This window comes from Perissodus microlepis, chromosome 19 (genome assembly GCF_051167445.1).
Source record: "Perissodus microlepis isolate ML-2025 ecotype Zambia chromosome 19, ASM5116744v1, whole genome shotgun sequence".
NCBI lineage: Eukaryota > Metazoa > Chordata > Actinopteri > Cichliformes > Cichlidae > Perissodus > Perissodus microlepis.
Window position 1 is genome coordinate 18,968,367 of NC_140479.1, and position 15,214 is coordinate 18,983,580.

The following is a 15,214-nucleotide window of genomic DNA, read 5'->3' on the forward strand; positions in this document are numbered from 1 at the left end:
AATTATAGTTACTTTTCTTTTAGATTTTCTTTTATCCCCTCATCTGGTCTTGCCACAAACAGCATATCATGAAAGTGATCAGTTCCTGTTAGTAAGGTAGAGCAGTTCCTCAGAAACACAAACCACCTTATCCAAAACGATCGCACTTCTGAAAGGAAATCTCTCAAAAACGGATTCAACACAAATGTGAACATTATAACATTAATAAATATTGAATTAACTGCAAAACTGTTAGGCTAGTATGTTAACTTCAAGTGCATGGTTGTAACGTAAACTGTCAATCTAATGCAATTCAGTTAACTGCCCACGGGGTGTCGCCCTTGTGCTGTTACTGTGGAGAACAAACACGTAGACAGTGATTGTAAATATTTTTTCCTTTTTTTTGTTCAATAAATTGTATTTGTAATATCTCCTGTGTAAATATTTCTTAATGAAAAAAACAAATTTTTCTTAGAGCAAATCTGCACTGATCATTCATGCAGACTACCACAAAATTGTTGGCTACCTGAAGAAATGTGCTTCCTTTATCTATGCAGAAGACTGTAGCTTTAGGCAAATAAATAAAAAAAAAGACGCAGTTCTTCCTGCGTGTCTTTATTAAAAGGCGCCACTTGTCTGAAATCTGTAGCTAAAGGACATTTTAGTCATAAATACATATACATGGGTAAATATCTCTGCTATTTAAAGAACTCAGTGCAAATATTCTGGTTATGTTTGTATTCACTGATTTCTGCCTCTACCTTGTGGTAGCATGCTGCGATTGCATCATGAATACGGTGTGATTGTTAACTTTAAAATTGAACATTTTCGCTATACACAAAATAGTAATAACAATAGTAGTAATTGCTTGAAATTTTTATTCAAAAAAAAATGTATAAGGACAGCGTGGATGAAACCCAGCCGGCAGTACGTTTGGTTCATTTTTAACAGTTTAGTTAAGAGGCGTTTTGTAGTCTTTGGGCGTCCAATTAGGTGCGAGTTCCTGAGATTTGACCAATGCTGTGGGGGTTTGTTGAAAGACAGCCAATAAGTACCTTGTCCGATTGACCGCTTTCAGGAAGTAGTACAAGTCTTGTTCTTCTTTTCTAAAGCACCTCCTAGTTAGCTAGCTTCACTTCACGCCACCGCAGACTGACCTACGCTCCCAAGATGGCCGGTGTACGAGCTGTTGGTGTTCTCTCCAGACTCACATTAAGGAGATATAACGTTTTCACAGGTAGACTATACACTTGTTTCATGCAGACATTTTAAGCAAAGTCGGAAGAGAGAATGACAGCGAGAGTCCAAATGTATTTAAGTGTCGTAAATGTATAATTAGCTTGCGACTGGCTCTTATCGCCAATGAATGCCCTGCATAAACGTGTGGTAGTGCAAGTTAAATAACGCTAATTTTGAGTCAGTAAACGTATATCTCAATTAAAGTTTAACCAGAATTTCAAAGTGCGCGACACTCCTAAACCTTTATCTGTGCAGCGAGAACACTTTTAAGCGCTAGCTAGCCTACTGCTACGGAATCCCATAAGTTAAAGTGGGAGTGGATCAAAGCTGTAAATCGATTTGCTTCACCTTTAAGCCTTACATTGTCTTGATTAAGACAGTTCAGACTGAGATTTAAAGGCTTGTGTACAGTATTCTCAATTGTGATGACCGCGGTTTCTGTCCTACTGGTGAGGGGAGAATGTAGGTGAAAGGTCGCTGTGCACTGAGGTCACGGAAATGTTGTGTGAACGTCTCATATACATCAGATGTATTTAATGCACGAGGACATTCGGTTTAAGTTCCTTTTAAATATGACATTGAATCTTAAATCTGTACGCAAAAGATATTGTTTAAAATATTTCAAAAATGTTTTAAAAACTGGTTAAAACAGGGTTATTCCATCTCAGATCATGACATTTTTTTCTGTTAGATCATTTCTTATTTGTCTTTTGTGCCCCAAGATTTGAACATACATAATGCTTGTTGTGAAAGTTTAGCTTCACGCAGGTATGTGTATATGTAGAAAGAGAGATTTTTGTTATAGAAGGCCTGCCCATCCAGTTTCAGGCTTTTTTTTTCGCACATTGAAATCTGACGCCATTGAACATTAATATCTCAAAAACTATTAAAGGTAAACCCTGAAATTCTTTCTTACTATAACATTGAAACAGAAGCTGTAACATGGGACAGATATATCTGCATTTTTAGTTCAAATATGAAAAAATAAATTTAAGCAGTCTTAGAAAGTGTTACATTTGAGCTCACACTAATATAAACCTTTATATAAAAAAGACAACGTGACTGTTTCTAAATGATATATACTTGTATTTCACGATTATGCAAAACAAAACTCCTATAATACTTTTGAACGTGAAATGAATAATCAACTTACTTAACTTTGGTGCAGGATTGAGCTAATATGACAAGTTGTACAATAAAAAAGAAATATCTGTAGCTATTCCAGAAAAACAAAATTTGTGATTTTTCCAGATTTTACTCTAATTATAACTAAGAAAATGATTTTGTGAAATACATGCATATTTCATATCCTTTTCAATACATCCTATACCAACCATTTTGACATCTGCTACCCTGGAGAATTGTGTTAATTCAGGTTAAGTTTAACATATACCAAGAGATTTCAAGGGCTCAGAAAGTATAATGTAAATATTTTTCTACATAAAAAAATAAATGTATATCAGAGTAATTAACAGTAATAAAAGGGGGATTAGGAGCTTCTTTCATGTAAGTAGTATTCCAAGGCCAAGACCCCTGGCTCTGATTGAACTTTATGGTAAGAAAAATTTGGGCATTTATCTTTAATATATCTTGAATGTATATTTAAATATTTATATTCATGTACAAATACTACCTGAGAATTAACTTTGTGGGGAAAAAATGTTGGAAAAGGATTGGACCATTTTTCAAAAAAGTGCATCTTAAATGGATTTCCTATATAAAGCTAAAATTGAACAGCAATTAGTGTATTTATCCTAACTTTAGATCATAAAATTTTCAGGCAAATGGGACATGGATTGGCAGAAGTCATACAGAGATTTGTGATGGAAAAACCCAATAGTAAACTAACTTGGCACATAAACTAATAATGCACTGTCTTTTCCCTTGGTTTTTACAGGCCCATCTTATCGCTCCTTCTCAGTATCTCCTACCATGCTAGGTAATTTCAGAACAATCATACTGTCAATCATATGTATAAAAATATGTCAGACACTCGCTGAACCTAATTACACTCTTTTCTTTCTGTATTTGCAGCCCGAACACATGTGAACTATGAAGTCAAGGGAGACGTCGCTGTTGTACGGATTAATGACCCAAACTCAAAGGTGTGAGCTCAGTAACAGACAGTTAGTTTATTTTACAGTCTTGCATCGTGCCGGTTAAATGTAACTATAATTATGTTTCCCTCTAGGTCAACACACTGTCTATTCAAATGCAAAAAGAGATGACAGAGGTCATGAATGAAGTGTGGGAAAACAATGCCGTTAACAGTGCTGTTCTTATCTCATCAAAGCCGGGATGTTTCATTGCAGGAGCTGATATCAAGTAAGCACAAACTCAGTGCAGACACAAAGCGTGACCCTAAAATGAGTGACGTCACTGAATAATGAGTCCAAGCTTGTCATTTTATTTAAAATATTCTACATCTGATTCAGTATGATCCAGGGCTGCAAAACCCCAGAAGAGGTTACCAAACTTTCTCAGGAAGGACAGAAAATGTTTGAGCAGATTGAAAAATCTCCAAAGCCCATTGTCGCTGCCATCAATGGTTCTTGCTTAGGAGGAGGCTTAGAGGTAAATAAGTGTTATTTTTAGCAGCTTGCTGTGTTTAACAGGGATCGATGATGATAATGTGTTCTCTAACCTGCTCTTTGTGTTGCATTTCAGTTTGCTATTGCCTGCCAGTACAGAGTTGCAACAAAGAGCAAAAAAACAGTTCTTGGGACTCCAGAAGTGATGCTGGGTCTTCTACCTGGAGCTGGTGGTACACAAAGACTCCCCAAAATGGTTAGTACTGGAATTTATTCCCCAAATTGTCTTTGATTTTGTTGAACTTTATTCACTTAAAAAAGTGGCATTCAGGGAGATACTTGTGAAATAGCAGCAACGATGTTGTATATTGGCAAAGCTCTAATACAGAGCAGTCAGGTAATGCTCGTAATTGGTTTAAGCTGTTGGAGACTTTGCAGACTGATTATCACTCCAGTTCATCATGTGCTGTTTTCTAGTGTGGACCACATTATAACCTCTATAAAAATTAATACATTTTTTTAATTTTTAGTGTATTTTTCTTTCTCCACACATTAAATAGTGATGATTATTCAGTGCATTATTGATCTGCTTTCTTTACCTGTAGGTTGGCCTCCCCTCTGCTTTTGACATGATGCTGACAGGACGAAATATCCGAGCAGATAAAGCCAAGAAGATGAGGCTTGTTGACCAACTCGTAGATCCTCTAGGTAAAACTCTAATGCTACCCAAGTAAAATTAAAAAATGGTGAACATGTGGGTAATTTGAAGTATTATAATTTGCTGTAATCTGTGCAGTTTGGTAAGTATTTGAGTGTACGTTGTTCAGTCTGAGGATGAGATTATTTCTGTTTGTGTTAAAGGACCAGGACTGAAGAGTCCAGAGGAAAGAACAATAGAATACCTTGAGGAAGTTGCCATTGAGTGTGCCAAAGGGATTGCCAACAAAAAGATTTCTCTTCGCAAAGAAAAGGGTACAATGCAGAGTAAGTTGTATTGGATTTGTTTATTATTTGATTCTGTAGTCACTCTTGCTTGTTTTATTGTAAATAAAATTTCTGTTCTTGTCTCCATAGAGATTCAAGACTATGTTATGAGCTTCCCCTTTGTCCGGAATCAGATTTACAAAACGGTCCATGGCAAAGTTATGAAGCAGAGCAAAGGACTTTATCCAGCACCCCTGAAAATCATCGAAGTAAGTAAAAGCGCCTTCTAATGAATATGTTTTAGGAAATACAGTGAAAGATATGAATAGTACAGAGAAGTCAAAGTCATGGCATCGCTTTTGGGTAAACCTTTCTCATGCAATCTGCACCTTTGGCTTCTATGACAAGATTTTTTTAAGAAAATAATATAACATTTTTATTATATATTTTTTCCTCCTCTTAGTGTGTGAAAACTGGAGTTGAACAAGGACCTGTTGCTGGATACTTAGCGGAGTCTCAGGTGAGGTTGTTTTCCTAAATTATTGGCACCCTAAATATTTACATTAATAAAATGTGTTTATAAGCGGCATCAATATCCATGTTCATCACAGAATTTTGGTCAGTTGGCTAAAACTTCAGAATCGGCAGCCCTGATTGGTCTGTACCATGGTCAGGTTGCATGCAAGAAGAATCGCTTTGGAACCCCTGAAAGAGAAGTGAAGTAAGTGTAATGCAGATGGGAAGGGAGTTAGCATATTTGCATCCAGCAATTTAAAAACAAAACAACTTTATTTTATTTTGCTTTGTTTAAAAATAAAGAATTTTAACACAACTGGTAATTTGCCAGAAGTCAAAACAGAACTATAAACAAGCCAAAAGCTTTCAAAAAAGTACAACCCACATGAACATTCCCAAGCAAGTCTTCCTCTTTTAATAATTAAAGTTGCTAATGTCCTGCCCTTGATATTTTTTAATGAGTTTCAGTCCTGTGTGAATTCTTGCTGCTGATTTGTTTTTTTTTGTTTTTTTAAATGATATGACACATTGACCCTCATGACAGTAAGTTAACATCTAGGTTGTCTTTCTTTACCACTAGGACTCTTGCCATCTTGGGAGCAGGTCTTATGGGAGCAGGTATTGCTCAGGTGAGCGTGGACAAAGGTGTGCATACAATCCTGAAAGACACAACAGTGGAAGGACTGGCAAGAGGCGAACAGCAGGTTTACAAAGGGTGAGCTCATTTCTATATCACCCAGCACTGAACCCACCTCCTGATGGGAAATACAGTGGATGCAGTGACACAGCCATGATAAAATAACGGTCAGGTCACCTCTGGTAATGTTATAGCTTTTTTTGCTGACTCGTATGACTTCTTTCTTTTAAAACAAGGCTCAATGATAAGACCAAAAAGAAGAGCATTACATCGTTTGAGAGAGACTCTATACTGTCTAACCTGACTGGCCAGTTGGACTACAAGGGTTTTGAAAAGGCCGACATGGTTATTGAAGCTGTGTTTGAAGACATAAACATCAAGCATAAAGTTGTGAAAGAGGTGGAAGCTGTGAGTATAATTTTTTTTTAAACCATGTGATTTATACTTGGTTTGTAAGCATTTGTAGCACTAACTGTAACTTTGAGCTGTGATCTTGCTTTTGTCCTCAGGTGATCCCCCCTCACTGCATATTTGCCAGCAACACATCTGCTCTGCCCATAAAGGACATCGCAGCTGCCAGCAAAAGACCAGAAAAGGTCTGTACTTGAGAACAGTTTAACTTCCTAAGATCCACCTTTCAAATAATGCTGTACACTTTCATTTTGGCCTGCTGGCCATTTCTTCTATTATGGCAAAAAAAAAAAAAAAATCCATAAAAATGGTGCTGATGTTGACCTAACCTGAAATCAAAAAGTTTTGATTTGTTTTATTTTTCCATTCTTAGGTGATTGGAATGCACTACTTCTCTCCAGTGGACAAGATGCAGCTCCTTGAGATTATAACCACTGATAAGACATCAAAGGACACCACTGCCTCCGCTGTGGCAGTTGGCCTGAAGCAAGGAAAAGTCATCATAGTTGTTGGGGTGAGATTTGGCGCCATGTGTGTTCTTTCCCCTCTTAGTTTAAACTAAAACTAACAATGGTTTAACTTAAAATGTAACATGTTTGTGCAGGATGGACCCGGATTCTACACAACAAGATGCCTGGCTCCCATGTTGGCTGAGGCAGTGCGATTACTTCAGGTTAGTGTTGTTCCAGTAACAAATTCCAGCTCGGAGTTCAGTGCTGACTGCTGTAAATGATGTAACAACATCATTATTTAATAGAGAATATGTTAATTTATCTTTCCGCATTTTCAGGAAGGTGTTGACCCCAAGAAACTGGATGCACTCACCACAGGTTTTGGGTTCCCCGTGGGTTTGGCCACACTGGCTGATGAAGTTGGCATTGACGTTGCAGCCCATGTGGCAGAGGACCTTGGGAAAGCTTTTGGCTCCCGCTTTGGTGGTGGAAATGTGGAGGTTTTGAAGACTATGGTGGACCTGGGATTCAAGGGTAGGTACTTCACTTCTTACTGAAATATGGTGAGTGACTTAAGGGCTTAAGTTTTAATTTTACTTGATTATCAATTGTGTTAATGTTTTCTTTATTATTCTCAAGGCCGCAAATCAGGAAAGGGTTGCTACGTCTACCAGCCAGGAACTAAAGTCAGAGATGTGAACCCGGATATTGGAGACATTCTTGAGAAATATAAGTTGACACCAAACCCCTCTGTGTAAGTTGACAGTTATAGAGGTGGTAGTAGTAAAAAGGACATTCAGTTCAGACTTTTCTTATTTAAAAAAAAAAAAAAAAAGGGTGGAGGGAGGAAGAGAGAGAAAGTGCTATCATTGCAGGTCTAAATCTAAAAGTTTATGCAGTGTTCTACTTGCTTCTTGAGGTTGGGATGTTTAACCACTCGTGTTTCTCACAGTTCATCAGACTCTGAAGTGCAGTACAGACTTGTCTCTCGATTTGTCAACGAAGCTGTGATGTGTTTGCAAGAAGGTATTTTGAACAACCCCTTGGAAGGAGACATCGGAGCAGTGTTTGGTCTTGGATTCCCCCCCTGCCTTGGAGGTCAGATTTGATTACAAAGACACTTCACAACTGAATACTCATCTTGCAGTTACTCCTGTTTAATGTATGTAATACTAATTTTTCTCATACATCTTGCTGCTTCCAGGACCTTTCCGTTTTGTGGACAGCTTTGGTGCTGACAAACTGGTGAACAAGATGAGGCAATACGAGGCCGTCTACGGGAATCATTTTGCACCATGCCAGCTTCTACTGGACCATGCAAAAGATTCCAGCAAGAAATTTCACAAGTGACCGAATCACCATGCTGTGCCAGTAGCTCATAGTAAAAACTCCAGCCTGCCATTTGAATGTGCCTAACATTTATATCGGTATAGGGTGGGGAAACGCACTGAGTGTAAACCTTGACCTAACCTTAAGTAATGCTGTTTAATGTAATAGTCCTACAGTAAATTCTGCCTTCATGAAATTCGTAATGTTCTGTTTTTTAATGTGTTTTAAAGTGGTGTAGATCTAATTTTGAGATTATTTGATAGGATGCATTTTGAGGTGTGTTGAATTCTTTCCCACGGCTTTTGTGTGCACAAAAGCATCCCAAATGATCACAAAACACAATCAATAACTCTTTAAAACTGTCAGAAAAACTGGAACATTTCCATCTTCATGGAGATCAGACTGCATTGGTTTTTGTTAGGTCTATCTAATAAACTGGCAATGGATGATCTAAAATTGAAGTTAGGGGTTAATTATTTACACATTGCATATGTAAAAACTGTAGATGTAAAATAAACTGCTCCAAATGGTAACAATGAAATTCCTCTATAATGAATGTCTACAAGTATGTTTCAGCGAATGCCTTTTCATTCTTTTTTCTACGTGGAAGATTTTCTGGTTTGGTCTGGACAATGTGATGTGAAATAAAAGCTTGAATGAAATAAACCTGCGTTGTTTTTTGCAAGGTGCGTTCACGTCCTGCTTAGATGGGAAACGAGCCGCGTCTGTGGGCCACAAGGTTTGCTGAAATCTAATTCGTTGCGCAAGTCACATGTCTTATTTCCATTGTCCGCAGAGCAGGGTGTGTACCGGGGACGTGTGGGCTGGGTCTGGATGGATGGATATTCTGTGGGGGTTTTTCCCCTCTTCATCAGCCTCCTCTACAAGCTTGTGACATCGCCTCTTTTCTGAGAGATGCTCGGGGCGGAGGAGACGCTGCGGTCATCGGTGGGTGATGAAAGCGGCTCACATGAGGCGTGTCTGACTTGTTTGCCTGTCTTCACTAAATAAAATGGGAGTTGCTGCACCTGTACGGAGAAGAGAAATTATGCGGACTCAGCGCGAGATAATTGCTTTTTTGACGTGGTGAGGGGATGTTAGCTTCTTTTTTTTTTAAGCTAAAATGTCCAAAACCAAACATTGTGAGGCGGTCAGGGTAGTGGTCCGCTGCCGGCCGTTCAGCAGGAGAGAAGAGATAGCGGGGTCTGAAAACATTTTAGAGATTGATGACAAACTGGGGCAGATCACCATCAGGAACCCGAAGGCACCACCTGATGAGCCAATGAAAGTATTCACGTTTGATTCTGTTTACGGATGGAATTCAAAGCAAAGCGACATTTATGACGATGCGGTGAGACCTTTGGTGGAGTCCGTGCTCCAAGGCTTCAACGGGACTATATTTGCTTACGGACAAACTGGGACAGGTAAAACCCACACCATGCAAGGGGTTTCAAACGACCCAGAGAGGAGAGGTGTCATACCTAATTCATTTCAGCACATTTTCACACAAATATCCAGAACCCAGAATCAGAAATACCTGGTGAGGTCATCCTATCTCGAGATCTACCAGGAGGAAATCCGAGACCTGCTGTGCAAAGATAACAACAGGAAACTGGAACTTAAAGAAAGCCCAGACTTTGGCGTGTATGTTAAAGACCTGTCTTCAGTGGTGACCAAGAATGCCACAGAAATTGAACATGTGATGAACATAGGCAACCAGTCCAGGTCTGTGGGATTCACCAACATGAATGAACGCAGCTCTAGGTCTCATGCAATTTTTGTCATCACTGTGGAGTGCAGTGAAGTAGGGCCAGACGGTGAGGACCACATCCGAGTTGGGAAGCTGAACATGGTTGACCTGGCTGGCAGCGAGCGCCAGAGCAAGACAGGCGCCAAGGGGAAGCGTCTGAAGGAAGCTGCCAAAATCAACCTGTCCCTTTCTGCGCTGGGGAATGTCATTTCAGCTCTGGTGGATGGGAAGAGCACCCATGTCCCATACAGAGACTCCAAACTGACCCGCTTGCTCCAGGACTCCCTGGGTGGCAATGCAAAGACTGTCATGATAGCAACAGTGGGGCCTTCACACAAGAATTTTGATGAATCCCAGGCCACGCTGAGATACGCCAGCAGAGCCAAGAAAATAAAGAACAAACCACGGATTAATGAGGACCCCAAAGATGCCCTGCTGAGGGAGTTTCAGGAGGAGATCGCACGCTTGAAAGCTCAGCTAGAGGAGCGGGGGATGCTCGCAAAAGAGAGAAGAAGGAGGAGGAATAGCAAAAGATTGAGTAAAAGTTTGGCTGGCATGGAGGAGGACGTCCTTAGAGAGAGGGATGCTGATGTGTGGAAGACTGTTGAAGAGGAACCAGATGTGAACTTGAAAGATGGAGGTGACATCCCAATAGTCCTGGCTTGCCAGGGAAACAGTGAAAAGCTAAAGCACCTGAATGAAAACAGAAGAAGCGTGGAGGACATGCAGTGGGATCAAGATTCTGTGGAGAAGATCATAGAGAAATATAAGGTATTGTAAGTGTGAAACCAGTGAATTAATCAGTACAATTTCAGATTAACGAGACACTGGTGGAACAAAAGAAATCTGCATAAATAATTAATTGCATCTTTGTTCACAGGCCATGGAGAGCAAACTGTTAGTTGGGGGAAAGACTATAATCGATCACACCAATGAACAACAAAAAATGCTTGAGCAGAAGAGACAAGAAATTGCAGAACAGGTTATTAATTGCGTCTAAAATCAAATCAATAATAAAGAAACTTTTTTGTTGCTTTTATTCAGCTTTGAATGTTTAATTTGCAGATAAGACAAGAGCGAGAGATCCAACAGCAGATGATGCTGCAGGATGAGGAGACCGTGGAAATGAAAGAAACATACTCCTCCCTGCAGCAGGAGATCGAACTTAAGACAAAGAAGCTGAAAAGAGTAAGATGACTCACCCACTAATGCGTCCCAATGGCATTATTGGAAAACCAATTAACTATTAGTCTTATTTACTATAAACAATCCTTTTTACACAGGCAATGTCAGTAAAGTACAGATTAGCCATTGTTATTGTGCGCTTAAATTTGAGGTTTTAATGACTTGTCTTATGCGGGGGTATTTTACATTTGCATAAACCATCACTGTTTTCATGCAAACATTTTGCTACTCCAGGTTTCGTGATGCAGACCTCTGTTCTGTCCTTTCTGTATAGTTGTGTACCAAACTACAGGTACTGAAGAGAGAGATGAAAGAAATCATTGACGAACACATCACAACAAGACAGGAACTTGAACAGACGCAGAATGAGCTCACCCGAGAGCTCAAGTACAAGTAAGTAGTACATAAAACATACATGATGGAATTTTTCTTTTTAGAAAGAAAGAAGAAAGAAATCCACCCAATTTTAGCTATAATGCATCTTTATTTGGCAAGTTTTATTTGATAAACTAATAAACTTTTTCATGATTTGGGGTCTTTAGCGTTGTTCTTTCTTAGTCATCAGGAATGCAAATTATTCATGCATGCTTGTAACCAAGATAATATTTTTTGTTGTTCATTGGTGCAACTTGTTTTAGACCTCACCTGGAGATATACAATCTAAGCTTTTAAATTTTACACCATCATTGAGGTGTCTTCCTGTTATACTGTATCACTATAATATCATTAATATATATCAAGTTAAACAGATGTCTCACCTTCATTCAAAACAACAATTATCTAAAGGTACTCTAAGACTATCTTAATGAAACGCACATATGCCCAAGTTTTTGTTTCCATTTTACACCATTTTATACAGGAATTTAGTTTGTATTATTTTGGCTGATTTCAATTTGCACCCGCTTGTCTTCTGTATTGCAGATATCTCTTGATTGAGAATTTTATACCTCCCGAGGAAAAGAACAAAATTATAAATAGGCTGTACTTTGACAGCGAGGAGGACCAGTGGAGACTCCGACCAGTTATTCCATCAGAGAGGTCAGTAAATTAAATATCTGTATCTGTAAATGGTACACTAAAGAAAGAACATTCTCATAAAGAAATTGTGAGCACGCAAGAAATCCATCACTGAAACAGAAAAACACCAGCCGCTGTGTACCTGGAATGTGTAAGGTTTTAAATAAGGGATATACATGTGCTTTTTCTACTGTAGCTATTAGAGTTCTTTTGATCTGCATGCTTTACACTTAAATGCACCTGCACATTTATTTTCTATGGGCTCTCAATCAACCCCCTGGAAAATATAGGAATTAAGTAACAGAAGCACATAACCAGAAAAGTGGATCTGGCCAAAAGATATTTTAGTACTTCATATACTGACTATATTGATAGAATTTGTGTCTAAATTATAACATCTAACAGCATATCTGGTATTTTTCAGCCACAATAATTTTAGCTACCACTGGGAGTCACTAAAGTAAAAAAAAAAATCCTTCACATGACAATGGCTCTGGTCTTAAGGATTACAGATAATGATATATTATGAATTCTCATGAATCTGGTGTATTTTTATTTCCTAACCTGGGACATTTGCCATGTTGAGAAATATTGCTACAAGCGAATTAGCTGGCTATCTATGGGGAACATGGGTCTCAAAAAGGTTTACATCTCAGGTGACATCCACCCTAAGTGTATTTAACTGCATAAATTCATCCTTTCCTATGTTTCTTTTTTCAGTACACCCACTCAGGTCAGGAGAAGGCCTCTCTCAGCTTTGGGTTACAAGAGGCCAGTCAGCCAATATGCACAGATGGCTGTTGCCACAGCTACCGGGGCCCCATCTCGATACCAGGTCAGTGTTTGGAAATTCACAAGGCCAGTTGGCAGAAACATCAGCGAAACAGGGAAGTTGTGATCTAATTTCCATTTTCATGTTCACAACCACCAACCTTTGCTGAAGGATGCAGAGACCATTGTAGCCATGGAAACTATTCACAGATTTAACTTTCACATCTTTAGCCAGTGAGCCATTATTGTAAGAAAGCATACAGTTTACATTTCAGAAGAATCACTCATCACTCTATGGCTGTTTAATGTTCCATGTTTTATCAGTGTTAAGATACTATTAATAAGACATTAAAGAGCAGAAGCTTTACAACAGAAGCCTTTACTGGAATGGGAGAAAACTATTTGCATAAAATGATGGAAGGTTTTTGGTGTGCAACAGCTGCAGACCATTTTTGAATTGCAAAGAACTTGGCTGGGTCCAAACTTTTAACTCTGCATCTAGGCATCACTTCAGCTAATTCATGTCACTGGATTGGATCTATGTCTGTGGTGTTTTATGGAGTCTTTTTAATGCAGTTGTCTGGTAAATATTATAGCTGTCTGATTAAGTGTACTAACAGACTGTTAGAAATATCTGTGTCCAGTCACCAGTCTGTGTCATGCACCTGTACAGTGCATGGAGGCTCCTTAATAACTAAACCTGCTAGCATTACCTGATAGCCATCTTGTTTAAATATAGACAGGTATTTTACAGCAGTGGTCGTTAACACCGGGTTCTCAGTTCAAATACACTCACGGCAGGGAAGACCAGTCAGCACCATGGAAGAGTCTAACACTGATTTCAGGCTGTGCAGCACAACCAAGGAGTAATAACCACCATAGGGATCATATTGATATCCTTATATCCAGCAAAACGAATATTTTTTTTAAGGATTGCATCAGTGTCAAGGTAACCCAACATTAGACTGAGCTGGGATATCTTGGTCTCTTGTGACTGTTCAGATTAAATCTAATGTGCTTCTCCATGTAAACTGGCTTAGAGTGGAGGCTGGGTTTTTTCTGTGCAAGTAAATGTGTTTTTTAACTATATTTTTATTGTTGTATGTCCTTACAGGCTGAGAACATCATGCTTTTGGAGTTAGACATGTCTCCCCCAACCATGTTCACGTTAAATCTTGATGGTACTCACCTGGAGAGAGCCTTTACACCGAGGCTAATACACGATCCCCTGGCAAATGTTTTCGTTAGAGAAAGGACTGCATCACCAAGGGTCAGGAAATCTAAGTCCTGGTAAGAGAACAGCAAGTAGATAATTTATTTATTTATGGCTCTAACTGAATTTTGCAGCAAAATTTTAGAAGAATAATTTTGTAATTTTGTCTTCAGTTTTCCTCTTTAATAAATTGGATTTCCTGAAAACATGTCCATGCACTTTACCATACATTGCACCATTCTGCTTTAAATACAACTCACATATTTTGTTTTGTTTTTTATATCTCACCTATTAAATCTTGTGCATCATTCTGTGATATTAAAGATTAAAATATAGTCAGTGGTTTTTGCAATGGTTTGCAGGTATCAGGCACCACAAGCAGCATCTGTCACATCATCTTCTTCGTCCACCACTCTGACATCAGAACTTCAGAACTTCTCCTCTCCGTCTCAGCGACAAAGACCTTCCTCAGCTGCCTATCTTCCACTGGGAAGTCCAACTCAGACAAGCCCCTGATTTATGTCGATTACACCTGTACTGTAGGGCCGGCCTTAATTAATGGTGGCACCAGTAACGTCTGGGAGAGATGGGGGGGGGCGTGGCTATATGTCTTGACTTTAGATTGCTTTAAGTTCTCTTATGCAAAACGGTGAAGTAAGCATGTGTTCAGCTTAACCCAGAAGTTAACCTTTATTGATTTTTTTCAAATGCCTGACTCTTAAAAGTGATAGTTTGCTGTCTGGCTTAATAAGATTTGGCTTTTTTCTTTGTTGCCTAAGCCATGCAATTTTCTTGGCTTACACTGCCCTATCAAAATAGCACAGACGAGGCTTCCAGGCTTTTTCTAGCTAATAGGGGTGTATTTTAGTCCAGTTTGTATTTACTGAATCTGTCCCCCCCCCCCCAATAAGAAGACTTAAATACTTATTTTTTTCTGTTTAGCCATATATCAGTCTTTGCCAAAACACTGAAGGGTAATGGAGGTGGGGGTGTCTGCAAGACCACTTTGGTTTAGCCTGTATGCTTGATGAATTGTTGCTTCAGTTTGTAGCCAGTGTAATTGTAAGCCAAAAATGTGAAGAAAGCTTGCAGTGCTCTCTATATCAGCTGCCTTATTTTTTCATAGTTGTGAAAGTGTACAAAGTCCATTTGCTTACACATGAAAATAAAGAGACTTAAACAGTCTTAAACTCATTATTATATATATATCCTCCTTTCTCGTCATAATTGCAGCTGGCAAATGTGTAAATACATGTGGGA

At 38.9% G+C, this 15,214-nt stretch overlaps 2 protein-coding genes across 2 annotated transcripts; both read left to right on the forward strand.

Annotated features, from left to right (window-relative positions):
• The first annotated feature begins 1,084 nt into the window (after positions 1-1,084).
• Positions 1,085-8,684, forward strand: hadhab (hydroxyacyl-CoA dehydrogenase trifunctional multienzyme complex subunit alpha b). The gene is made up of 20 exons (XM_084914194.1): positions 1,085-1,216; positions 3,116-3,157; positions 3,253-3,323; positions 3,410-3,543; positions 3,654-3,792; positions 3,886-4,005; positions 4,355-4,457; positions 4,611-4,733; positions 4,824-4,942; positions 5,137-5,193; positions 5,285-5,394; positions 5,770-5,904; positions 6,063-6,234; positions 6,336-6,422; positions 6,611-6,751; positions 6,842-6,910; positions 7,028-7,223; positions 7,329-7,443; positions 7,642-7,787; positions 7,894-8,684. Exons 1-20 carry the CDS (start codon positions 1,150-1,152, stop codon positions 8,037-8,039), a joined length of 2,292 nt encoding a protein of 763 aa, XP_084770320.1. The 5' UTR covers positions 1,085-1,149; the 3' UTR covers positions 8,040-8,684.
• Positions 8,685-8,775: 91 nt separating this feature from the next.
• LOC146365836 (kinesin-like protein KIF3B) lies at positions 8,776-15,148 on the forward strand. The gene is made up of 8 exons (XM_084914193.1): positions 8,776-10,539; positions 10,649-10,750; positions 10,834-10,956; positions 11,228-11,346; positions 11,875-11,991; positions 12,691-12,805; positions 13,856-14,031; positions 14,317-15,148. Exons 1-8 carry the CDS (start codon positions 9,142-9,144, stop codon positions 14,468-14,470), a joined length of 2,304 nt encoding a protein of 767 aa, XP_084770319.1. The 5' UTR covers positions 8,776-9,141; the 3' UTR covers positions 14,471-15,148.
• Positions 15,149-15,214: the final 66 nt, after the last annotated feature.